This window comes from Gallinula chloropus (assembly GCF_964237585.1).
Source record: "Gallinula chloropus genome assembly, chromosome: 7".
NCBI classification, from domain to species: domain Eukaryota; kingdom Metazoa; phylum Chordata; class Aves; order Gruiformes; family Rallidae; genus Gallinula; species Gallinula chloropus.
Window position 1 is genome coordinate 846058 of NC_140092.1, and position 27827 is coordinate 873884.

Here is a 27827-nt window from a genome sequence, read left to right on the forward strand (position 1 = left end):
ACACAATAAGAAAACAATTCAATGGCTTAAAATTTCAACACAAGTATCTCATCAGGGATGAACTTTTGCTTCTCTCTTCCTTCTCTCCCCACCAGCCCCATTATACACACTGTAAATACAGAGCAGTTTTAACTACATGCTACTTAAACCTTAGTCCAGTGCGGCCCAGGCACCTGTTCAGGTTTCTGTGGGATGAGGGTTTTATGCACCAAAACATTCTGTCAAACAAATCCAGACTGGGGAAGAAAAGAATTCTGGCCTCAATTCTAGCTCCTTGTTCCTGCATACCTCTGGCACACGTTTGAGGTCAGAATGCCACCAGTGTTCAGGTTCACATCTGAGGACACAGGCTGAACATTTGCACTCATGGCAGCATTACTGCAGGGCAGCCGAAACAAAAACCTCACTCCTTCACTCCTTTCAGGTTCAACATCGCTGCTGCTGCCTAAGTGCACTGAAAACCCAGTAAATTCAAGACTTCAAACTGCCCCCAGTGTGCTTCGTGACCTCAGAACCCAAACCATATTGTTAGGGGACATCAAGCATGTTGAAACTTATTTTTTATACTGTTTGATCAAAACTGAGGGTGCTGGGTGCTTGAGACACCTTGGCCACTGCACCCAGATCACAGGTATATTTGCCATTCATGCTTCATCCTCCATTCTCACCCACATAACTGACCACCACCACCACCACATCTGCATAGGCGTGTCCTCCAGCTCAGTTCTGCTCACGTGAAGTCAGCAGGAGGTAACACAAAGTACCAGGACGTTTTGTAAACCATCAGGTTGAGGGTACTTTACATGAAAAAATAAATACAATGTAGAAATAAATATCTTTGTAGTAAAAAATAAATGTTTTGTGTATCAATAAATAGAACAACTTGGATTCTTCTTCCAAAGTGGCCTGCTTGCTCTAGTAAATGAGCTTTTTGGCAGCTATGAGTGTGTTCTTCAGCAGCATTGCAACAGTCATAGGTCCTACCCCTCCCGGCACCGGGGTGATAAAGCCAGCCTTCTTCTTCACTTCTAAGAGAAAAAGAGAAAAAGGTAGTGACTAAGCAAGTTCCCAAAACTGTTTTTCCCCTCCAGTTGCCCACCTATGCCCAACTGGCAATAAGCATGAAGGACTGTGACCTGGCAACTGCCAGAAAAGGTGGGAAGAGTGAAGGCAGACGGCTCATTCCGACCACAGTGGTGGCTGGATGCAGCCAGGACCAGGGCACAAGGTAGCTTTCTTCATCGGAATAGTATTACCCAGGGGCTAGTTCTTCACAGCCTGTTTGAGCCAGTCTACCTGCAGAAGGAGGTAGATTGGGAGATCTATCTCCCCTTTCCTAGGGGAGCAATGTACACTCACACAGCCTGTGGTCAGACAGATGGAAAGTTAAAGAGTTAATCCCATTTTTGGGGGTAAGGGGTAGTGTTTGACCTCCTGACCCAGCCGAGCAGCCAGCCCAGGGTGGCAGGAGGGCAAGCACAGACACACATCACCACCTGCCAGCTGTGACACTGCACTTTCAATACCCAGGAGAGCTACAGAAGCTGGGGAGCTCATTCTGGAGGTAGAGAGATGACCTCCCCAAAGCGAGCATGTCCCTGAGGAGCAGCATGCAGAGCAGGAGTCTGCTGTAATTCTTAACACTGCCAGCAGGGAACCAACAGCAGTCAAGTCACCATTCAGTCCCTTTAACCCTGATCTGGTTAGCAGCTTCCAACAAGGATTTTGCACAGCAGAAGAGGAAACTTAAGAAGACCACAGAGAGGTTAGTGTGATTTCCTGGCTGCTTTGTTTATCTGACCCACAATACAGACAAACAACAAACCCAAGAGTTGTCTTTGAGGTAAAACAGAATCTAGTGACAAATTTCCTGTTGCAACTCCCACCATAAACACTCAGCTGCTGCAGAAAAGAGCTTTGTTAGTAAACTGGTGTTACTGGGGTGCCCGTATTGAACTAGGACACACAGATCTTCCCAAAGTCCCAGTCAGAAAGGAAACTCTTACAGCTGAATCACCACCAGCCACCGACCACATCAGGCTGTACAAATTTAGTGCAGACCTCAAATGTTTGGGCAAAGAGGTAAATACATATGGACTTTTTAAAAAAGCATTTCAGTTAACCACCTGTCAAGGTAACCTCTTTGTACGAGGAATTAACATAACACAGCAATAAATCCTGACTTGATATTCTTATCTACTGTGCAAAATGCAATCAACTGGAATTTCAGGTTACTTGCAAAGGAATTACATGCAACTGGCTGGGAATTCATTGCATGACGAACTGTAATGAGCAATTATTTGCTAATAATATTTAGCCCAAGTGGCTTATTACTAACCAGATTACTACAGAGGTTTGGGGTTTTTTTCCCCTCATGTGCCACCGTGAGAGGTTTTTTGTTTGTGAGTTTGGGGTTTTTTTGCTTGCTTAGAAATAATTTCTTGGAAAATCACCCCCTGCTTTTAAAAGCATTTTTTTTAAGAAGGCACACACACCCAGGAGCAATGTGAGCAAGCACAAGGCTGACACAAGCACATACATTTCTACCAAAGTCCCTATAGAGCAGCACGTCTGCCTGGCTAAGAGACCTACAGATGGAAAGCTGGGCATCCCCATTTTGGAACAAGATAACTCACCTCTGCTTTAAGCACATTCATCTTTCTTGTGCTTTACTGCTGAGAATAACATCATCTCACAAAAAGAACTACTAAAAATGAGTCTGAAAAGTTGTACATTGGGTTTTTTTGGATACAGTATTTATTCAATTTTAAGGGGGAGAGGGGTATAAATGAAATAAAGACTCCACTGTCTGAAGTCCCCAAGGCAGGGACTGACCAGGAGCATCTGCAGGAGGTAACGGCGAGTATCTCGCTGAACTGAAGAACAGAAGATTAAGCCTGACTGAGGACAGGTGATAATTACAACTGGGAGGGTTTTAATTACTGGTACCACCAGATATAAGGTTAAAACATCCGGAAAGGTAAACAAGTTGCCCTGCGGTTTGTTTGATATGTAAATTGTAACAAATGAATTAAGATCTCATACAACAGTTACTCTTAATATTCTCAAACACAAATAATTTGTCTTGTTAATAGTTACACTATTTTCAGCTACCTACCATTTGAGATTGGTGCTTATGGTGAAATGCAGGTTCTACAAATTCCCAGGTTAATGTGTACCCACATCTGAAGCGAACAAGGTCATTAACATACAGCACAGTTTGGGCACTTCAAATTGAACTCAGTCTGTTTCCATGGCAGCCTTACATACCTCTTTTTGTGGTATTATTCAAACTACTCCTATCTTACTTACAAAGAGGTGCAATCCTCAGCCAGATTGTGCCTGACCTAACGAAAGCCTTCTCATGAATATCCCATACAGCAGTCGTTGCCTCTAGTGCTTGTAACTGTACTCGGGGGTGAACAGGCAGCACAGGGCTTCCAAAAGCTGTTGGGGAATTGCTTTACCCATACTCTATCATTAAGGAAACCCCATGGGTCAGTGTGGCAGAAGAACTGTTGTCTATCAGCTAACACAAACCACCCTGAGTGCTTATTTGCAACAGCCCATCTGGATTTTTAAGCACACAACAGGTTTCTATGCTGGGGAAACTGCCATCTGATAAGTTTCCATCTGCAAGAGTAAACACAAACACAGCAAATCCACTTTTCCAAGGGAAATGCCAGCAACCAAAAGGGGAAAAAATAGCCTGGCCCTCCAAAACTCAGACAGATTGTCCTGTCCTCATGACACGTAGCAGACCAAAGCACAGTGCCAAGCCGGCACCTCAGGAGCACCAAGCTCATGTGGGTGCACTGTGGGCTGCTCCAGGAGGTCCTGTTCCTGCTTACAGCTACAGTGTAACTTCAGCCCAAGCTTCACCTCTGCTTTTCTTGAGATGCCTGCCCTTCTCCCAGGCTTTTCCCTGCCAATATGGAAAACGGTGTGCAAATTAGGTTCCTATGGGGGGAGGAGCTGCTATTCTGCAGCTTCCGTAGAACCTTAAAACCTTCCTTTGATTCTTCAGAAGAAATGAAATGTAGATTGTTTCCTTGAAAAACAGGACCCACTGCTTTGGAAGCAGCCCTTCATTCCTAGGTTCCTTTAAAGCTAAGGACATCAGACACCTAATAGGGTTAATCACACAAACCAAGGGCAAGTCTCAACCTGAAGGCAGTTCTGGGTCTTGTGCATCTGCATTAAGTGATGCAGAGTAATTCCTGCCTAAGCACTGTTTCCACACTGCTTTATTAGTCCCTGTAAAGCCACTCTGGATTGCTGCATCCCTGCAGCACTGCAGCAGCGCAGATCACGTGCCCAGCAGCCACAGCAGAGACCCACGTTCTGCTCCCCACCTTCTGGGGTGCTGCTCCTGATGCACAGAGGGATGGTGCCCAGCAAGCATCTGCCCCATTTCTCACAGTTCCTTCTTTTCATGTCATTCCTGATTCTCTCACTGCACTTATTTGAAAGCCAAGGACTTAAGGCTCAGGTGCTGTCATTCTAACAGTGCACATGTCTTTCCTCCTACCTCTAAAGGCCAAGTGAAGGAGGCATCTCGGGCAGAAAAATCCAGTGAAACCCTACACACAGCAGCTTTTTGTATTCAGCTAATTAGCACAAGCAGGGGAAAAGCTGTCACTGTAGCCTTGGGATAGTAAGCAGTGGCAGCAGAAACACAAGATAACAAAGACTGCTGAGACCCCTGCACGACAAGTACCTAGGCTCAGCCATCCAGCACTTACTGCCACCAGCCAGCAGCCAGTCCCTCTGGTGTCCTGGTGTCACAGCCTCATCCCAGTATTCCTACTTCTTTCTGGCACTAGTGGAGCCTAACAGGAGGCAGTGCTTCCCCTGAGTTTTGCAGGGCAGCAATACTGCAGCTACATCACATGGACAGGACTCACATCACTTGCAAAACGAATGTCTCACCCGAGACATTAAACTAGCAGAAGCCACAGCAAAAGCAGCAGGAACACCCACGTTCTATCTGCACGACCCCTGCCTAGAACAGCTGCACAGAGACAATTTTAAAAGGATCTGATCATCTGAAGTGTACAGCCCAGAAGGTAACATAACCAAGGCAAAGCATCAGCAAACAACAGTCAGAAGCGACTACTGTCACGAAGCCTGGCTTTCCCATGAGCTGCAGCCAAGACATGACTGCAGGACCTCCACTTCCACTAACAAACTGGATTAGAAGATTATCATAGTATATCTCTTAAGCTACACAAACCTGTTTCAAGAAACTCATCAATTTGCCCGATTGCTTTGTAGACATTAATCCTGCAGCCAATTTCTCCTTGGTGCATTTGGTGTATCCAGAAGCATTATGTCAGTCTGGCCCATTCTCCACCTCAACATATTCACCATACCACCTCCCTGGTTTCCCTGCATTTCCTATGTGCACTACCCCTCACCCATAGGAAGCTCATCACATACACCCATCCCCTGAGACCACACCAATTATCTGTTGTTAAGGCAGTCTTTGCTGCTGCTCAGTACTGGAACCCCTCCCTGCTCCTGGTGGCACCCGTTTTCCAGACTTTCCTCTGCACTGCCTGGGCTGTGCAAACCAGACAAGTCAGGAGCACAACTCTCCTTTACAAACCCCTCTGCTGACACTGCACCTACATCACCTACCGAGGTCCCACCTAAAGGTTCTCTTTTCTATCTAGACATCCAGTGAGACTCAAAACCCAGCATCACCACCTGCTCACCAAGGGCACAGGAGGAATCATGAAGGACAGGCAGTATTTAAAGCATGTCCCTCTCGAGTCCTGTACACTTTGCTTCCATGGGCATTTCCAGTCCCAGTTTCCAAAGGCAGCTACTACACCAGCGTGTTACCACCCTGCTCTACCAGTCACTCCTGGAAACGGTGCTCCACCCAAAATAGCTGTTCCAGTTAAATGCTCTGTGTAAGTTGTTGCTTTATTTCATGTTCCTGGTCCTTGTAGCCCTCCTCCTCCCTTAGCATTACTGCTGTGGCAACAAAAGCCCTATAAAACAGGGCCAAGTACACCCACACATGCATTACCCTGTTCATCGAAACAGGTCTCCCTTTCAGTGACTGAAACTGCTGCCTGAAAGTAACTAGAATGGCACTGGCAACAGTCTGAGGATGCTACAGCTTCTCCTCCTCCCCGCACATCACCCTCCCTCCTGCAGCCCCCTCCCTGGCCCACAGATACTGGGAAATTTGTAACTTCAACAGGGGTGTGTGCTACGCTGGTTAGGGATGCACAGGCAGCTGAAAACACCCCAGCAGTATCAGGCTAAGTACCTCAGCAGTTTGCAGCTGACCTCCATATGCACAGTGTTTCCTGCCTTGTTCTTTCAGACACCTCAGAACTGCACAGCAAGCTGTTCTGGACAAAAAAGGTATATCCCTCGTTTTGATGAGGAGACAGTTTGGATTGTCAAAATAAAGTGGACATAAGGGGATGGGGAAAATCACAAATACCATTTAGAGACACTCTGTAATACAGCCTGGAACTCTTGCCCAAAATAAAGGGCTAAGCTTGACAAGCACCCGGGTGCCATCGCTCCCGAGCCAGCCATTCATAGCAGCTGGAACACTGATCTGCACAGGCCTGGTGCTGTTAAATTTTTCTAAGCAACTGAACCATCCTGTTGCTCCTCCTTGTCTCCCGGACTTTAAGCAACTCCTTGCCTCAGAGTGCACACACACATACACTAGCAGAAGCCAGTGGTCAGTCCTTGGCACAGTCAAAGGCAAGGTGTCTGGCTGTGGGTGACTGCACGCAACTCTCTTGCCTACCTACACCAGACTCAGACAAATGCAGATTAGAGAGTAGATTTCAGAACTTCAGAACTCTCTTTTTGAGCAGCCACAGGAGAAATTTTTTCCTCAGTCTTTTTCTTACACTGACTTTAATAACAAACATTAAAGAAATAAAATTGAAATGGCATCCTTTTGTTGTAAGAGATAAAAATGAACTTTAGTGCCTAACCTACCCCCTAGAGATCAGAGGATGGCATCCAAGTATTGCTAGGATATGCCAACTGAATCAAAACAGTTTCCACCCATCTCTTACACCTATTTTCCATCACAGGTCATTGTCAGTTGGAGGACCTGGTCAAATCAGCCATTTCCATCAGTTTCTTACAAATCAGATTTCCCCTTTGGTTGCCCAGTTAAATTTCTGCTCTCCCCAAGGCCACAGGTTTCTAGTTAAAGCAGCGGATGATGAGACAATAGGTACTGGTGGGCCAGACGATGTTAAACTGGTGCTGTATGCCATGCCAGGCATTTCTGTACCTCGCTTTGACCACAAAAATCATTTTCACTTGGGCTTAAATATAAATTCAGCCAAGTGATCGGACGTAGGAGAAGGCTGAATCGATTTGCTACACGAGTACACCGCTCGTTCCCTCTCCGCGCTGCCAGGTCAGGCACTTGGCAAGGGCGACTGACGTTTCAGCCTTCAGAGCTGTACACACTGGGATGGGTTTTTTTGTTGTTAGAGATTTAGTGAAACTTTCACCGATACCAATGAACCAACAACAATTTCCCTTTGGCAATGCACAGTGAAATGCTACTTGCAACTGTAGTGGCATAATCCAAGTTGAAGTTCCTCCCTCTTTTTTGGATCTTCCCTCCCCCCAGGTAAAATCCTGAGAACAACCCACAAGAGACATGATGAGACATATACAGTGCATTGCTGAAACTCTGAATCACAGCCTTGCTGTGGAATCTGCCTCTGTTACATTCAGAAGGTCTCACATTTAAAGGAATACAAACGAAAAGGGTAAAACTTTGTTTCTCAGAGTTGGAGCTTTTTTCCTCCCATACCACCCAAAGCAAACAAAAAATCCTGAAAATGCTCCGTACTACAGTTGACTTCTGGAAACTGAAAATAAAACCTTTTACTGTGGCAGCACAAGCAGGATAACCAACCAAAACAAATGCCAAGTTGCACTCTACGAGCATTTTCCTTCTGGAGCTCTGCTGTACACACAGGGTTGTACCTTTCTGAGCACACACTGAGACAATCGCTCGGCTACACTCGTGTGGGTCATTCTGTTGACTTTAACTGACAAGTATCATGTATGGTGAGTAAAAGCAGCAGGAACCAAGGGAGTGATGTAATTACAAATACATACAGCTGGCTAAAAACATTGTGAATATAATTAAGCTTTGAGACATTATGCCAGCCAAGATGTTAATAACCGTGAAAAAAACCTTGTGGGTAATTTTCATACTTATCAAAATAAGGAACTGTTGAGAACCATTAATAATGTGGGCAAACGCTGTCTAAGCTTCCCACACTCAACTCTGCCAATAAGCTTTAATTTTCAACTGCAACAATCCTGCTATTCCAGTCTGGAGCTCCTCCAGAGCAGAGCTATTTAATCAAGTTACATTGTGAACTTGCTCTGCAACACATTAAACATAAAAAGATCAATATGTAACATCAATTTTTATCTGCTAGGCTTGCCCAGACCAAGATTTCCAAGGGCTGGAGCCAAACCCCCATGAAACCTTCGCATAAAGGGCATTTCTAAAGCAGAAGTGAGCACGTTCACACACAGAGGTGCAGCAGGAGCGTAAAAGCAGGCTTGGGAAGCTGTGGTATGACAGTATTTGCTACGAGCAGTGGGAGGCCTTGTGAAAGAGCAGAAACTGTTTTTATTGCTTACTCTTGGAACAACACTTCACAGACTCAGAAAGGATTAAAGAGACCTGGAGACAAGCATCTCCTGCCACCACCACGCTGCTGTAAGAGCTCATCTGCATCTCTTAAAGGTTGCTGGTATGTGTAACTCACAGTAACAGTTCCTCTCTTCAAAAACATGCTGTTTCTTAGGAGCATACAAACATACAGCTTGCTTTCTTTTTTGAGCGAATAAATTAGAAAACCCCTCTGCAAGTGTCATCTCATTTGAGGCACCGGCTATTCCAAGTATTTATCCCAGGTGAATCCCACAAAGTTCAGTTTATTTATCCAACAGGTTCACGTAAAGAGTGTTTCACTGACCTTCAAAGTCCACGTCCCCAACTAATTTAGTCTTTCCTGTAAGAGGATCGTGGATATGGTTGATGCCTACGTCAATCACAGCTGCTCCTTCTTTGACCATATCAGTTGTAATCAACTTTGGGATACCTGGAATTATCAAGATGTATTTCATTAACATGGCCAGATAGTCTCAGGTCATCAATTTCAAATTACAGCCAGGGGTGCACATGTATGTATGTATGTATGCACAGAAAGGATCCTTCCTGCACTTGCATTTTTCTCCTCACACACAGAAAACAATCAGTCCTCAGTTTCACATGGTTTGTAATTATGAGAAGGTGCTATCTGTTCATTTTCACTAAATATACGTATCAGTATCTCCAGTTAAACCTGAGGTCACAAGCACTGACAACACAGTCTCAATGAAGGAAGCATTGGCTGGTTTGTGGTGCTAAGTCCTTTTCAGAGCACTTCTGAAGAGAAGCTGGAGAATGAAAACACTCTGTGAGCCAGAAGAAACCTGAGTATGGTCAGAAGGCTGCTGATCCTCAAGTGTTGTCAACTGCTGCGGCAAGCCGTGCACGTTACCTCCACAGCACTGTCTGCAACCTTCCCTTTTTTAATATTGGTGTTGGATTCATGTTACTCTGGACTTTTCTGACTTCCTATATACTTTATTTCTTAGCTGCAAGGCATTTCAAGCAGTTAAATAATAAACCTGAAATACATGAAATCCCACGGCTACAAAACACCACAGTGCCAGCATGGTGACACTGCTCATCTATCCTGCCACCTCAGTTTTGATTCCTGTCATTTATAAGCAACAGAGGCAAAAAAGAAAGAAATAAAGTGGCCAGTTCAGATGTACCCATACCTTGGCAAAGGTCTCATGAGAGCCTTCAAGGATATTAAGCACTCTTGGCACAAGAAGAGGAACTGCACTTTGTTCCATGTCACACTGAGGTGTTACCAATGTGCAGAACACTGCTCTGTCTCATGTGCTCCTCAGCAAATGAACCACTGACACTCAGCAGACACATTTACCAACATTTGGGCAGGGGTGGAGGATGGCTGAGCCCAAAGCTGTGACAGATGAGGCTTTTCTACGTTAGTTTCTGCTACTACAGCAAAGGGGGGAAAATCCCAAAGCAAAAGTTGTGCAATGGGATTGGTTTCGGTTCAAGAGACAGACTTGCCTGATAAGCTATTTTAACTGTGTTACTGGTCGCCCCAGTGCCTGACACTGACCTGTCACAGCTGCTACACAACACCACATCCTGCTTTTGCTTTTATAGCCAAGTGGGAGAGCTCCCTGCTCGACCAAAGAGGGCCTGGCCTCAGCACTACACACCTTCAACATCCTCCAGCAGGCTAGGCTTGTGTAGAGTCCCGGACTATGATCATGCTGCCACTAAGGGACCCTGGCTAAAACAGAGTGCTGCAACACGCTGCCTCTGCTCTCTTCCTAGGCACTGTGTTTCTTCAGCACATTTCCATGTAAAGCAGCTTGGTAGTCATCACAAAGGTGTTCAACAGTCACAACCCAGAGAACCTACAAGGTCACTTCAAGTTCCAGATAAAGAGCTGAGTCAATGGTTCTACATTTCCCATCAGCACCGTTGAGCTGCCTGGAGACTGTATATAGAAAGCTGACTGCTATCTGTATACGTGGCAAGGCACAGCAAAACAGCTATTCAAGTATTAGAACAACTCCAGTACAAAAGGGACAAGTGAATCCCACGCAAAGTCTGAGCCGGGTCCTAACCAAAGGGGGGGCAGAACACCATTTTCTCAGGCAGTGGTGCTGGACAGTGAACGTCTGCCACTGTGTAAAGACCACTGCCACGTGGGCTCTCAAACTGCACGTAGCACCCCACGTTTACTTTGGGAGATGGACATCATCCAGCTTGCCCTGCGTGCTGTAGCTGGCTTGCCAGAGAACTCTCACTACCAGCTCCCCTGGACGCACAGAAAAGACCTCTCTTCTCAAGCTCCATAGGCTCCCTCTGTGCAGACAGCAGTTTTACTGACAGGAAGGGCTGTCCTAGAACAGAGGCTCCAGCACTGCTTTACAAACAGCAGCACTACCTGTGACCAGACATCTGAGAGTTTACACCTGGACAGTCACAAGCAGCGAAGCCTTATCTGAGACCAAAGTCACTGTGTGCTAGCAGAGAGCAGAGAAGATCAGGTCCTCTACACACCATCAGCATTCACCTATCGTATCTTAATTGTAACGGTGACAACTGTTTGTCTACATTCACTTTGAAGCACCTCCTAAATTTCTTTTCTACCATGCAACCTCCAACTTGGGGTGATGGGAAACTCCAAATAGAATTCACCTTGCCTCTTGAGCGACTCCCTTAGAGCTCTGTTCTGCAAGCAATTTTCATCCTAAAAACAGGGTATCTCCAAGGGGGCAGTCTAAGCTCCCCTGTCCCCAGCACAGCAGCTTTCTCTCAGGTAGAGAGAAAAAGAAAAAAACAAAAGGGTGGCATCCATATGGGTTGTGACTGTAATTTTACTGGAGGCAAGTGCTGGTATACAAGGGCTTTGGCTTTGTTTGATGCGCTGGATCACAGCCAGTCATTTCAATACAGGCAATGCAAGAACCTTCTTTGCTCTCCATTTCTCACTCCCCCATAGGACACCAGCTTGAAACTTTGCTCCCAATATTGAGCAAGCCAAAACCTCAAATTCTTTCCTATTCCACTTGATAACATCTGGCTGCGTCTACTGCATGACACTCTTACGCAATCCATTGCGAGCTGGCTGGTAATTGGATAATGCCTCAGCCTTATGGGGGTAAATGATCTGTGTGTGATAGGGATGAAGCATATTAACGGAAGCTGCACAGCTACACCCTTTGTAAAAAGGTTTGATAATAGGCCAAATACTTAATAGCAACAAATAAACTAACCCCCAAACCAAATGAGCAGATCTATTTACTTAAGCCTACTTTACATACCGAGTAGGAAGAGATAAGCGTTAGAGCTGCTATTCCTAAAGTGCACCGACTGGAGAATGTGGGAAAATCTCTCTTTGGGAGTTTTTGTAGGAAACAACAAATCATTGTTTTAACAAAAGAACAAAGCCCTACCTAATCCCAGCTTAGGTACAAGGACTGCAAACTAGGCAACTCCTGAGAAAGCTAACCAGCCGCTATCTGAATAAAAGGGTCTGACAAGTCAACAAGAGGACCACAGATGACATCCTGTGGGACAGCACAAGTACTTCCAGAATCATTTTATCCAGCATTTGACACTCCTGTTCCCCCTCTCCAAACCCAGCAGACAGATAAGGCAGACTGGAAAGCTAAACAGCAGAAGCAGCAGGTCGACTAGTCAAAGACTGCCTACTGCTTCCATCTTTGCCCTGCATGTACTGTGGTAGCTCACAAGCGCTGCAGGTAAAGCTACACTTACTCTTCTACTGTGGGTCAGGGTCAATGGCAAAAAGACTCTGTGGGATGTCTGTATAGGCAGGGATACAGGCAAAGGTACCAAAGGTTACTGCAGGGTGCCAGGAGGAAACATCTCGCTTTGGCTAGAAAGGCAAAAGCTGCCTGGTATTGAAAGAGTTTAGGAAGCTCCACCTGGAAACTGAGACAGAGATTTTAGGGAGGGGTAGGCTGGACAAGAGCAGCATTGTTGGAATTTATGATGCAAGGAGCTGGGAGGGAACATGAGGGAAGAAATAAAACTCCATGGATAGCTACAAAGTAAGGAAGAAAACGGGGTCCCAAGTCTGCGGGCAAGTGAGAGACAACACAGGAAGCTGGGTATTCCCAGTCTCAAGAGTCAAACCAGGAGCACCCCATTGGAAGCGTTACGAAAGCCACGAGTGCAAGTGAGCAGAAAGCTCCTCAGAGATACAGCACCAGACCAGACCCACTGCAACGTCACCAAACCGGGAGCCAGAATGCAGGTGGCTCTTCTAAAAACGCTGCATGAGAAGAGAACAGCAGTCTCACTTTTCTACACAGAACGCACAGAAAGCTGCTTTCCCTTTGCACATCTTGCTCAGGGCCCCAGGACAGCAGCTGTTGCTACCTGGCCGTGCAGAAGTCGCCTTTGCTCACAGTACTGGCTGAGCAGGTGGCTTCCAGGGAACATGTGATCCCAGCGGTACAGCACACACAGTTCACAAGTGACAAGAGCAACCTTGGAGGGATTCCACCTTTCTGAAGGGCAATCTTCCCCAGAGCATCCACGGGGGCAGGGCCACGGACTGTTTGCACAATCTAGCCCTAGGTTTTTCATCATTCCAAGTATATCCCACGTTGTGTAACCAGTGTTATATCATGCTCCTGTTATGAATGACGTGAGGAAAATAATGTCAAGAGCAAACATGGAGGAATTGCTCCTGAACTGTTTTAACTACAAGTGATGACAAACCACGTTCAGCGTCGAAATCAGAAGTGATGATTAAATGGGAAGCAGCAGTGGATTTGGATAAAGAATTCCAGTTCATTTCCAGTTAACACACATGTTATCGTCACTCATTCAGTGCCTGAGTTCTGATCAGGCCCACAGTTGAGTAATCACATGTGGGACAGCTGGGCTGCTCCTTGTGCCTGACCTGGCATGAGAAAGAGATAGTGTGGTTAAGCCCTGAAGCAAAGGACATTTCACTTCAACAGGAAGTGATGAGCTTTAGACAGGTCTTCTGTCTCCATCTACTGCATCTTATTATCATTTAGAAATTAAGTAATCAAGACTTCAGACTTGAGGATGATGAAGAGAGGGGGTAGAAAGAACAGAGGAAAGTCACAATCCCCTGGTATTCCTCCAAATGCTAAGGAGGATATCCTGACCTGTGAGAGGACACACAATTTTAGGAAGGTTTTTACTAAGTTGGACTGCTTAGGGTAGGTTTTTTAAACTCATTTTTATTTTATAATATTACTAAAGAAAAACAGAGGTTGCTCAGAAGCAGAGTTATTCTTGTTCCTTTGTTCTAGACTTGTCACACCTAAAGTCTTTCACCCTACACTTTGCTAAGAATATAGAAGTTGACCTTCCAGACCCCTTTGCCTAAGCAATTGCCATCATCTTCCTCTTTGCATGATAATTGTAAAAGAAAAAAATGAAATAAAAATTCAGCCATTAATTAGCTACGTTACCAAAACTACCAGTTAATTTGGCAAGGTTGCCCTTAATTCTAACAGCAAGGGAATAATACCATTGTTTTATGAATGCAGCCTCCAGCTGATTTAAAGAAACCCTCCTGTCAGAATTTAAATGACTCATGATTTTTGCACTGCACAGCGAATGTTTTAATTTACATAATTATACCTGTATAAACTATGCACTGACTGGTTCCCAATCTTGAGTTCACTCTGAAGTCTCCCTAAGGGAAAGGTGCCACATGTGACGAGAAACAGTTTATGAGTCTGCAAATGTGAAGGGTGAGAACAAAGAGCCAAATCACTTGCCCTTCTTACAACAAGAAATCCTACTTGCTACACCACCTTCAGCAAGCACGAGCAGCAGCGACTCGCTGGAACGCAGAACAGGTAGTAATGCTGCCACCAGGCACACCAAAGCCTACTGTTTAGGTTCTGAATGCTGTGATAAGAGTATTAACAACAACTGGTATTACCTGCAGCTACTATCACAATGTCAGCGAGTTGTGTATGGATCTTGAGCTGCTCTTTTGGTGTGTACCTGTGAGTAATGGTCACCGTAGCGTCACCTGAAACGCAAGAGAGCATCGATTAACTGTCACACACAAAACGCTTGTGGAGCATTTACTTCCAGGTGCAAATGACTTCATTTGGTACATTGACAACGGAACAGATGATCATCAGATCTGCCCTGGGTGCATCGTTTGTTCCAGCACAGGCACAGCTCTCAACACTTGCTGTTCACACGTCAGAAATCACATTTATTCTTGAAAATCTCGCAGGGTGAAGTCATTTACACACTGCAGACTAACTTATTCCTGAATCAGTTTCGCTACAGTTACAGAGCAAACCCAGCATGGAATCTGGCATCTGATTTATTAAGCACAGTGTGCAAAGACTCATCCCTTTGTTAGGAACCAAAGCTTTAAGTACAAGACCTCTGTGTGCTTATCTCTTTCCTCAATCACGTTTGAAGCTCCCTAGATATTTCCCCTGACATTCTGTTGTATGGACAGGAAGACAGACCATGGTCTTTCCCATACCTGTGGCCTAACTTCATAATAGCCTTTCCCTTGAGTCAAAGCTTAGTCTTTGCCCCGTGTTTTTGACAGGTTTGAGTGCTCAAGGAATACAATCGGTAATTCAAGTTCAGTGAAGTTGCACTCTATCTTACTGACATTCCCTCTCTCCAAACTTCACGCTGCTGATGATCTGGCCAATGGGAGATGACAGCTGAGGCTCTCCTCTTTGTAAACCTCGATTGCTGGGAGAATGAGTCTAGTAGCTAGGACAACAAGGATACTCCCAGGCCAAGGGTCTTTGCCCAGAAACCCTGCTGACCGACCAATAACTGCATGCAAGGGTAGAGACAGAAAAATCCCTCTTGATTGAGTCCAGGAACACCTCTCCTTGATGAAATCTAGTAGCATTCCTGTCTACAGCTGCATCAATATTTACAACCCCCCAACTGGATGGATCATAGAAGGTTTATCACTATAACTGCTTAAGGAATCAATGCACCCAATCCATATTTTTCCCCACACTCAAAGCATTCCAACTCATCGTGTTATGTAGCTCTAGAATCACAACAGGAATGGTAAAGACCAGACAAGAAGGTCCTTGGATTTTTGCAGCTGTCCTACCATCTCTTGTATGTCCTGATGGAACAGAAACAGCTGAACCCTTAAATTCAAACACTTCCTACTCTGGTGTGAAACATCTCAAAGAGATTATGGGCAAACTCATACGGTGCCTGCCCTTGCATGTATTCACATTTCTTGGCAAGAAGTTACCCTCCTAGTAAGACAGGGAAAACCTCGTGCTGTTTGATGGGGATACTGAGGAGACACAGCTACACATCGAAGTCGTCACTGGGATAGGGATTGCAGTCTGGCACTGCATCCAGCAGGAAGCAGGGTGATCCCTCAAGGACTGCCCAAGAACATAGCAAAGATAACAACAACTGCCAAAGGAGAGGCCTTCCAACACTCTCCTGGCCAGCTACTCGTACCACACAGCGTTCAGGTGTTACACCCCCATCAACACCTTCCACTCAGACTCCTAAGGCATGTTATTAACCATTAAAGTTTTAGCCATCTCAGTTGTTACCACCACATCTTTTGGTACCTATTTTAAGCAAATTAAGAATACTGTGCCCAAAATCACAACTCTGGCTTCAGAAAAAAAATGCATAATAGGATTCTTTTGATCTCTGACACTGTCCTCTGCAAAGCAGCTGACAAAAAACAATGGATAAAATCCAAAGCTACAAATATTCTCACCTTCTGAGAAATAAAATCAGTGCTAGCTTTCCATCAAGACTGTAGTGAGGAAACTGTCTATGGTCAGCTCCTGAAACCAAGTAATTGTTCTCACTACCAAAAAGGAAAGGAAGAAAAATAAAGGCTTTCCATTTATTTGTGATCATGTCAAAACAGAAAATAACCACCTATTTTTACACTGTTACTTCTACTGAAAGAGGAATGTATTTAGCGATTGAGATTCCACATGCTGCTGCTCTCAGTCAGCTCACCGGCTGACAAAACAGGGCATCTCTTGACCTGCCTACACAAAGCGCAGTGTGTTTTGTAAGGGTTGGGATAGTTTCCCGATCTGATCAGATATTGCCACCTGCAGGACATTATGGTTTCTACATACAAAACACCACAGGCAAAGACAGACACCAACCTTTTCAGGTTTATTTATCATCTGTAAAAACCTAACTAGACCCTACTCTTTTTTTCTTACTTTTTGTGGTATCACACATAGAGCTTGCACCCCTTTTCATTAAATAAGTTTCACTGACATTAGTCTGCTTGCTGATAAAACCTTAGCCTGGCTGATAATCTGAAAATGGTCTTTTTCAGCACTTCATCCTGTGTCTTCTCTGATCCCCATCTCCCTGAAGACAGACAGAAAAAAGTTTCAGCTTTATTTGTACTAACAGCTTAAAATGACCCTAAGAGTGTGCTTAAGAAGAAAACCTGCCTTTGATAAAAATGAGCAACTCCAACATGTCATTTTCAACCCCAAAACACTGCATTTAGAAACTTAATGCCTTTGCTAGAACAGCCTCCTCTTGTATCCTGACAGATGTGTCTGTCATAACACACACACTTTGCCCTGCTATTATCTGCTAAAATGTGGGCAGGATTATTCCCTCTGAGTTATTATTTTTATTACACTCATATTTCCAACCTTTCCTCGAGCTCACTGTACTGCAGCTTTATGCTTTCTCTGTCACTGCTTATCTCTGCTTTATCTCAACTGCCTTCCGTTTCTTCTGTGCCACGATTCATCCAGGAATTCTGACAGCCCTTGAGGTAAAGCTGGAACCTCTGCCTAGCCTGCCTTCCCTTCCACACGCTGTCTGGGCTGGCCCCATGCTGCTCAGAGCAGCAGCAGAGCAGAAAGCTAACTGTGAGAGACCAAACAGATCTCCGAGGACAGCCTGATGTGTAAGTCAGGAATGAAAACTACATTAAGCTGCCCCAACTACGAATGTATTCACTGCCATGGACACAACATAAACGTACTTAAGACTCATTTACTGTAGAAGTAGCACAAATGTTTTTCTTGTTACCAGCTGCTTTACACTGTACACTACCACTCTACTGTATAGTATCCTTGCAGGTTGGAAGACAAGAAAACCTGGCTTAAAATTAAATCCATTTCTTCAGAATAAGGAAATATATATTCAGTGAGTCAACTCTCCCCACATCGAGATTCCACTGTCATTGTCACTAGGGGAGCATCCAAACATTCTCCTGTCCCTGCACAGAATCTGTGGCATACAAAGCACCAATGACAACACCAGCAAATTGGGCTGCCAGTGAGGAAACATGTAGTATGTCAGCAATCAGAATGTAGGCAGATGACAGTGAAGCACAACAAAGCTCACTCATAGGCCAACAAACTCATGGACTAGCCCCCCAAAACAAGTCATACTACCAGAAAGTCACAGAAGAACTACAAACCCAGGATACAAGTAAACAAAACCATCACAGATCCAACTAACTCAAAAGCCACAAAACAGTAGTAATGGCTAAAAACCACCCCTGCAACTACTATGGGTTTTGTAAAAAGCTCCTGGAATAATCAGGGGGCACTTATCCTCCTCGTTTCCAACTGAGGAACCTGCAAGCAGTGTGCAGCACAGCCCAGCACTGCAGGAAGCATGTTTCAAACACTGCACAGCCAGTAATACAAACACCCCCGTGTCCACAGCAAATGGCAAAAGCACTGCTAATTGTCATGGGCATGGGGATGAGACCAGAGCTGTGCACTGATGGGAACTGCAATTCACTGAGGGAATTTTCAAATACCAACTTTCCCACAGAGCCTGAATGGGGAAAAAAAACAAACCCAACTCTATGATTAGTAGGAAGCTTTTAGTGCTTTATTATATTAATAACAGATTGCAGTCCTCTCCTGTTAAATATGCCTGGGATTAAACACTGGTGTTCACCTCATTTGTGCACGCCACGCTGGCGGTTTCTAACATCAAAATGAAGTTGCAAAAGGACAATATTCTATTTAAATTTATTTGTTTTTCTTTCTATGGCACAATTATAGCAGCACACGCACGCTGCTGTAATTAAAGCACTTAAAATTATCTGCATTACAACCTCCAATTTCCAGGGCCACATAAACTACACTGCAGAAAAGTCTCCCAGGCCAACACACATCACAGAGCTCACACAGGTAACTTTCTCTGATGAGCGTTCGGGTATTTTCAGAATCACTACCCAACACGGTGCTACACAGGAATCATGTCATATATATTTATGTGTATATGTGTGTATGAAAAACTTGATACTACTATTACACAAGCACAGGGATAAGGCATATAGCTCTATTCTTTGTATAAATATCACATGAATCTCCGTAGCTCTTTAAGGCCACAGTATCTCCATCAACTCTTTAAGGCTGAGGTACTATCCTCAAACTTCAGTGCTAACCATCTTCAAAGAGTAGCTGTTTCCCATGGAGGATAAAATGATGGCCTAGCACCAAAAACATTGAGTCCAGAAAGTGCTCTCCTACAGATAGGTCAGGAAATATATTGGCAAACTTATTTCCTTGCTCTGGTTGTGAGACAAAAGCTTTCTGTTCTTATCCGAATCCTTTAGTCAGCTTTGTTTTAATGAAGTCACAAATAGAAACATTAAAAGACCATTCATGCACTTACCTCCAGGCCTTTCATGCTCCCCATCAGTATGTAAAAGCATTGAAATTGGCATTCCAACATTCTTAGACCTTCCAGCTACAACAACATTCTTTCCAAATGTTTGTATTCCTTATAGGGGGAGAAAAAAACAACCAAACAAAAACAACCTATCAAAACGTGTACTGCTACTGTGAAATACCTAAACCCACATTCTCAACCCCAAAGATATCATTAGTTGCTGTTGTGTACTGCTGACATCAAGGTGACTTGCAAATCAACAAGGCTGAACTTGAGGGATGAACCCATAAAACAACTTTCAGCTTCCACCTTCAAGAAACAAAACTGGCAACTCATTTAGGTTGTCAGAATCACTCCTAATTTGGTCTCCTCTGACCCCAAAGACAAATAGAAGCTCTTACATCTGCCAATAAGAACACGTAATTACATTTATAAAATTGTATGAATTCTTTTTCCCTTCTAGTACTGAATTTCAAATTTCATTTCTGTTCTTATTTCTTCCTTCTCCCCAACAAGAACTTCAAATCTTCTATTTGATATATCAGTATATATATAAATACATACTATACTATTTGATGTATCAGTATATATATAAATACATACTATACTATATAAATCTAGAAGTAACACAGCAGATTTCTTGCAACATCTTGAAGTGCACAAAGTTCTGTGCTGACTTCTGTCTATACTTGATGGTTGTGCTACTGGCAAAAAGATCTCATCTCTCTGACACCCCCTCATTATTCAGATTAACCCTCTAAACGTTTGTTCTTCAAACAGCCCCATACGTTTAGATAACCTGCACCTTCCAGCTCACACCTGACTTCCTCCTTATTCATGTCCAGAGATACAAAGGGCTCAGTGCAGCTCCTTTCCTCACCCGTCCTCCTGATGATCTCCCAGACGGCGGCGGCGGTGGCGGGTATTATGGAGGGCTGATCGAGACACAGGCGTCCGATATTGATGATGTGAAACCCATCCACGTCCTTCCCAGGCGCGATCGCATTACACACTGTCCGTTCATCGAGGTGATCTAGGGAACACGGGGCTTTCAAGTTACGTGCTTGCCAGGTGTCACCAATACTATCTGAACCCCTACACAGAGAAACACCCAATGTGCTGTAGCTCAGGGAATTATTACTATTCGTTACGAACAGACCACACTCCCCCTCTCCAGGCAATTACTTACAACTTCACCTTTTGAAGTCATCTACTGAAAATGAAGTTATCATCCCCTTTTATGACACTGCTAATACAACAGATTCAGTCAAACTAGGAGAGGCAGTCAGTCAGCTGAGAATGAGGACTTACTAAGTGTCAAAGCAAGGCCCTGGAGAGCCACTTCTGCAATCTGCTGTTACCATGCACGTTACCTGCCTCTAACACCACACAGGATACATAACCTCAGTTTTAAGCAAACAGGCAGAAACCCTAAGCTGAAACAGCTTTGCAGGTCTAGCTTTCATTTTCCATTTTCAAACAAAACAACTGGTTTTGGTAATATGCTACTAAGACAGACCAAAAAATACCTTACTTCATTGGAAAACTGTGAGAACACAAGTGACAGTTCAGTACTGATTAGCTTGAAGCAGTGAATACAGCTGAAATGAAGATGCCTGTGCACAATTTATTTGATCAAAATATATTTCAAATCTGACATGCCACAAATAGAGACCGGTTTTCAGAATGGAGGACTGATAATGATCAAACCCTAGCAGAAAAGGGATTTGACAACACACTGATCAAGAAGCACAGAGGTGGAGCAGAGACTTAGGTCTGTTGTTGGACCGTGTATCAGTGAAGACAGACAGCTCAAGAGCAGGCTGTCACCACCCAACATCCTCCTCAAAAACCCCACGTTTCTCCAAGCAGTACCTAACAATTCTACTGGGTAGCTACACAAGACAGAAGTGACACATGCCACTTCCCATTTCTGGGATTTTCAGTGGAGTGGGAGTCCAGCAGGTGAGCCTGTTTCCCTTGCTACACACTTCAAAGATTTCCATCCCCAGGCTCTCACTTGCACTATCCTGTGCACGAGTTCTAACTAGCGAAATTAAAGTTTTTTCTGTTACCCATTCCTCCTAGTCTGCTCTTTGTTGAAGAGGTGTTTGAACAAAGGACACCAACCACATTGCACCAGCTCCCCCAGTTCCTCTCTTGGGGCCCAGTTTGTCAGTCTCCGTACTTGTGTTATACTTCCACCTTGTGGCCAACTTACTTTAAGCAGCTCTTACTTCAGTCAGCTTCCATATAGTGAATACGAAGGGTAAAACCTCCTCATCACAGAGGCTGATGCTCATTACAAACACAACAAAGCATCTCTTCCTTAACGCTCAGCACCTGCCCCAGTTTTGGCTGTTTCCTAGATGTGAAACAAAGGCAGCAAGGAGTGGCTGAAAGCGAAAACCAAGACTAGGAAGATGGAAATCAAGTGCTTACCTAGAAACAAAGCTTCATCTTCACCATCAGCAAAGATACCACTAAAAAAGTAACCCCTGCAGTCCCAGCTGGTGCAAGAAATCATGCCCTATACATGTCAAAAAGCCAGCCTCTGCCCTTCAGAGTACACAGTACAAACCTATGATTAAAGACAATACTTGGAACCACAGAGACGGGGAAACCAAATAAACCACTAGATTTGAGGCTTAACTAAGCTGACTTACATAGATGTAGATGAAAACTGAAAGTTTTACCACTGCCAAAAATGCCACGTTGCCAGTTACTGCCGGGTGAGATTTGAGTGAGATTTTGTTACAAATTAGAAGAAATGAAATAAAAGCTGAGAAAATAGTAGAGGCTTTTAGGACCTTAGCACAAAGCTCACAGGGAACATTAGGGACAGCATGGAAAACAGAAACAAATGCTTAAGACAAAACCTGAAACTGCTGTGAGAAAGACTGTAGCATCATCTGTTAAATAGTGTAACTCAGCATGATAGAGGGGATGAAAATATGGCAAAGGTCTTGGAGACCAAGATGTAACAGTGCAGTATGTTAAAAAACAAACAAACAACAACAAGAGAGAGGAATAATCTGGACAAAGTGAATGTGTGGAGTCAAAACAGCTTTCTGACTGAACTGTAACAATGCCAAGGCTGACATGATGAAATGATTCCCACTATCCAATTTTCTTTGCTGTTTCAAATGACCTGCAGGCTAGTATACAACTAAAAACATAACACCTCACCTGATCCTTCAGTTCACCTGTCCTCTTCCAAGAGCTTCTGTGAGTAAGATACACTTGCCACCCAAAATTGTCACTCTTTCCTCTTACCCTGATGGCATATAAGGAGCAGGACAAAAGATGTCACCTACCTGGCAGAGGTAGCTGAACTAATACACCACTAACAGTTGAATCCTTGTTGAGTTTTACTGTCATATCTAAGAGTTCTTCCTGAGAAATATCTTTAGGCCTCAGTAGGATCTCACTAGAAATGCCTGGTAAAAAACAACAAAAAAGAAGACAGGTATTAGTATCAGGAAATCTATCTACAGACAGCTTAGTCATTTTGTCTAAACACCTGTCCCATGTTTGATAACTGGCTTAAATAACCATGAAGGACCTGCTAAAAATTCTGCTTGCACTGCCTGATCTTTAGTGCTCTATTTCTAGATGTCAGCTGCAGTGCTGCAATGAAGCACACAGGGAAAAATAAAGCAGAAAATCTGTAGTCAGGTACAGCAGTTCCAAAAGCAAACAAGTTTAGAAATGTGTGGAAAATAAAGCATGTAACCTTTCTACAAATGTGCTCTTGAGAACTGTAACTAAAACCAGAGAGATAAAGCTACATTAGCATTACTAGCATCTGTTTGGATAGCTTCTCCACTTCTGTGGGACAAAACCTGCTATTAGAAAAGAAAAATTTTCAAGTTACTTCCCACGATAGCAGTTTCACTGACAGTGACAGCATGGAAGCTGCCTGTTTAAGCTGTGATACTCTTCCACTTGGAGATGAGATGTTGTAGTGCCCGGGCTTTAGCCAGGGTGATCAGTCACTTCGCATTAATGCTTGACTTTGTTGTGTCTGAAACTGTGCCCTTCCTATTCAGAGCTGGGAAGCCTTGCTTTGGGATTGGCTTGCCCAGCTCTAATGTGGACCTAAAACATTCAATAGGACAGATACTCCACAACATACAGCAGATGCACATCAACACTGATGGCATGAAAATAATACTGATGGTATGAACAGGAAGATAGTGAGCCTTTTTGTAAAACTGCTTACTTAATCACCATTCCCATCAATGCCAGGGTATAGGGTTGCTACTGCAGCTGGAAGCAGGCTGAAAAATCCCTATATAAATGGAGGAATCTAGCAGATACCGAGGAGGCCAGCTCCAAGTAGTTCATGTAAAAATTTTTTTAAATAAATAAATAAAAATTTTAAAAAAATCACAGTTTCTTGCAGAAACAACTAAAAACTGACATAATTTCTCTCTGATTATCTTTGTCCACCAAGCCTCTCAAAGCAAGAGTTAAAACATTTTATTGCCAAAACAACTTGCCCAGTGTTCTCCTTATTTTCCAGTTTCTAATGATAAAGCTGCAATCCTTTTCCTAACAGCACTGTAACATACAGAATGGACTTTACAGCTACCACTTGTGTGCCACTAAAGCTACTTCTTCACAAACAGCTCCTTTTCCTCAGCTTCACCAGAGAAGATGAGGAAGAGGAGTTCAACATACAATTAACATACAAAGGGGTTTCCCCCTCACTTCTTGTTTCACTTTTAAGTAACAGTACCTTGCGCTTACCAAAGCATCACTGATGTTGTGTAACACGTACCTACAGCTGCAGCTGCTTTTATCTTGTTTCTGACATAGATATGACTAGCTGGATTGTCTCCTACTAATATGACAGTGAGGTGAGGTCTCTTGTTTCCAAAGGATATCCACGATTCTACATCCCTTTGAACTTCCTTCAAGACTTGTTTAGCGAGCTGTGTCCCTGAGATAATGGTTGCTTCATCACTGTAAAGACAAAAAGATACACAATATTTAGGTCTAAAATTTCATAAACAAGTCATTTAAGTGTGCCATCTACCAGGTTAAATACTTGCAAAGGCTTTGATTAGTTAATTGGCTAGCATTTCAAACACTGTTAGAAAGCCACTCAGACACTACAAATCCAGGCAGGGAAAGCAGTGTTTCCCCACTCTCTTATTTGAGGAGTGGCAATGTGCCATGAGTGCACACAGAAGAGGAGCCTGCCCATCACACCCCACCTTCCCAACACACGTAGCCAGCCAGGCTGAACATTCCCATCAACTCCAGCATCGGGGAACAGAAGATGAGAACATTTTATGCACTTAAGTTTTCTGGTTTAAGGAGTTTTTACCCACCTCCCTTGCCAAATCTCCTTCTAAAAATCTTTCTGACATGGGATTATTCACACTATTGTTTGGTGCAAGCCTAGATGATACCATTTCCCAGCTTGCTTAGGATGTAACTAATATAACTCACCCATGTAGCAATGCCATGTACATTTAAGAAGACAAGGCCTTCACAATATTTTGTTGCCAAAAAACATTTTCAATCCCTATGTATCACATTTCTATGCTATTTTACTTTAAACATGCTGCCAAAGGATCGGTTTCCTAGTCCCTGAGCAAACCATTTTAAGTGCATACCTCTTAAACCCAAGCCACAGGCTCCTAACATTTCTAAGATGGTCAGATTTAAGTGAGGACACGTTCTCACCCCATCCCGTTCAGTCTTCTCAGGATCAAAACCAATGCAGATAAATGGAAGAGCAGGGCTAAACAAGCAAATCTGTACACATATGTACACAAACACAGACCAACCCCCCTCATGCACACATCACAAGCTAAACCAAACTGCTTGTAATACAGCCTAGTGCCGCATGAGGCTCTTCAGCACCTGGATCTCTCTGAAGACAGCAAACAGTTCTACAAGCCACAGCAAAAAGTCAATTGTAAGAGACAAAACAGAAATATTTCAAGTTAAGACTGTTTAAAAAAATTATTACTCCTTGGCAGCACATGTGCAAAAGATGAAAATGATTCCAGGTTTGTTCACATATGCAGAAGGAAACAAGTACAATTACACCTTAGCAAGGAGTTAGGGGATGGCCCCACTGTGTAAGGCAGTCAGGCAACTACACAGATACTCTCTGGGTGTCAAGAAAAGTATCAAAGAGTAGTTCTAGTTTTCATATTCATTAACTTAAAGGTGCTGGGAAGATGGCAAATAGCATGTACGTTTACAACAGATGTTCATGAAAGTAGCTTTGGGTCTCATGAAGAATCTCAATGAAGACAGAGTACAGGGATGCTAAACCTTTAGACAGACTTTCAGCCTTTGCTTTGGAGACTGACCACGAACCACAGAGAAAACGAAATTACCAGATAACTGGAAAATGGAGTGGGAAAGGTCAGCTTTGTCTCTTGCAGAGTTACAGATGAAGAGCTCACCAAGTTACAGGTGCACTCTCTGTTTTAAGGCAGGAAAGAAAAGCAAATCTCATGACTTCTCCCATACACAGACTATGTTTAATTCTTTGTTTAAGGCAAGAAAGCTCACCCCACCTCTCCTTCACCTGCTCACAGCTGACGATCACAGACCGTCCTGATCCACATGAGCACAGCCATCTATTGTTCACCAGCACCAGTACAACGTCACTAATGCAAATCTTTTCTGGAACACAGCAAACAGTTTTTATAATGGTTCAGAACCCGAGTGTTCCCATTGTCCTGAGTCCCAAGCATTTAAAAGCACTCCACACATCCCCTGGGTTAACTATTTTAAGTCCTTCAAAGGAAAGGAACTACCTGAAGAAGTAAAGCATCAGCTGTTCAGGAGGGTTACACTGCAGCAAGCTACTCAAGATATTGAAGTTAAAAAGCAGATTATTGTTTTTAAATTTTATCTGCATGAAAAACTTGACCAGGTGTAATGAGAGATTTACTACGTGTTACTATGACATGCTGTCCCACTACCATCCCCACTCGCTCACAGCAGCTCTTACTCTGAACCCCGTGTGAGTTCACAGCAGGACAATTCACACACCAGATCCTTCTTGTTGGCACACCCAGCGACTTGCAGGGCACGACAGAAACAAGGACGTCAGTCCCTGTTTCAGGTAAACCCATACACTACAAGCCCCACAGCACATGCGGCATCCTGATGGGACCTTGTCCATCCCATACACACCACATGAAAACCGCTGCAAAAATCCCTGCAACAGGAGCAGATACAGCACCAGACAGAACTGGGGAAAACACATCCCAGCAGCAAAGAACAGCAGCAGCCATGTCCCGTTCCAGAACTGCACAGCCGTGCGTGCCCAGCCCGGAGGAACCGAATCCTGATACATGGAGTATCTAGAAGGTCAGAGGCTTATTTCCATTGTCTCAGTACATCTAACCCATCGTGTCCTGTTTGAGGACACAGAGACAGTGCCCCCAGCCCTCAGCACAGGCTGCCTGGACCAACTGAGCCCAGCAAACCTTCAGCTCTGTGCTTACGACAGCCCCGGTATCACGGCGAGGGCCACGAGATGACCCTGTGCCGGTGCCAAGGGCCGGGAGACGAACCTGTCCCGCCCGCAGCTTCCCCGCCGCAGCAGAGAGACGCGGGGCTGAGGCAGCCAGCGCACTGACGCGGCACAAGGCGGCCTGGAGACCCGTCCCCGCCGCGCCGGAGGCACCCGGGCGCTCTGCACACACCGGCAGCCCTCCGCCCGCCGCAGAGCTACGTGACGCGAGGCGTGCCCGCGCCTGTGTGCGTGACGAGAGCCGCTTGTTTCGCCTCTAAGCTTTTTCGAAGAGCGCGGGAGCGCGGCGGCAGCGGCCCGGCTGCCCCGCCGAGGCCGCGCGGTGACGGGGCGTCACCACCGCCGGTCACCGCTCTCACCGCTGCCGAACGACACCGGTGCCCGGCGCGTAACAACGCTGCGCGCACCGCCCGAGAGACTCTTCGAGGTCCCGGGGAGAACCGCTGAACAGACAGAGCTCCCCGGGGAGGAGGAGGGAAGGCGCCATCCATCCCCAGGACCCCCTCCCGCCATCTCCCCGCGCCGCCGAGCCCCCAGCCAGATCAACCGCGCCAGGGCCGCGGCCCACGTCCCCGCCGGGCACCTCAGCCCGCTGGCACCGGCCCCGCCGAGCCCCGCTTTCTCGGGGCGGGGCGCAGCCCAGCCCGGGCCCCAGGGGCAGCCGCCGCCCTGGAGGGGCAGACGAGGGTGGCCGGGCTCGCGGCTCTGCCTCACCGTCTCCTCAGGCGGGCCGGGCTCTTCCAGCGCGGCCGTTAAACGGCTGCGGCGCGCGCCGCCCGCCTCCCCTCAGAACGCTCCCCGCCGCGCCGGGACGAGGAGGAGGAGGAGGAGGAGGAGGAGGAGGAGGAGATGCCCGAGCGGTGCCGCGTACCTGGCGGCGCTGCGCGGCGAGCTGCTGGTGCTGTAGGCCGCCCGGGGCACCGGGCGTGAGAGAGCCCGCCACCGCCTCAGCGGCGCCAGGCTGGGGCGCAGCGCGCTGCAGGACGAGGAGAAGGCGGCGGCCGCCGCCAT

At 45.2% G+C, this 27827-nt stretch overlaps 1 protein-coding gene across 1 annotated transcript; it reads right to left on the reverse strand.

Annotated features, from left to right (window-relative positions):
- Nucleotides 1-430: 430 nt before the first annotated feature.
- MTHFD2L (methylenetetrahydrofolate dehydrogenase (NADP+ dependent) 2 like) lies at nucleotides 431-27827 on the reverse strand (the record flags this gene model as incomplete). Its single annotated transcript, XM_084267055.1, has 8 exons — nucleotides 431-1028; nucleotides 9006-9131; nucleotides 14589-14681; nucleotides 19304-19411; nucleotides 20181-20333; nucleotides 22618-22740; nucleotides 24087-24271; nucleotides 27688-27827. 8 exons carry the CDS (start codon nucleotides 27825-27827, stop codon nucleotides 916-918), a joined length of 1041 nt encoding a protein of 346 aa, XP_084123181.1. The 3' UTR covers nucleotides 431-915.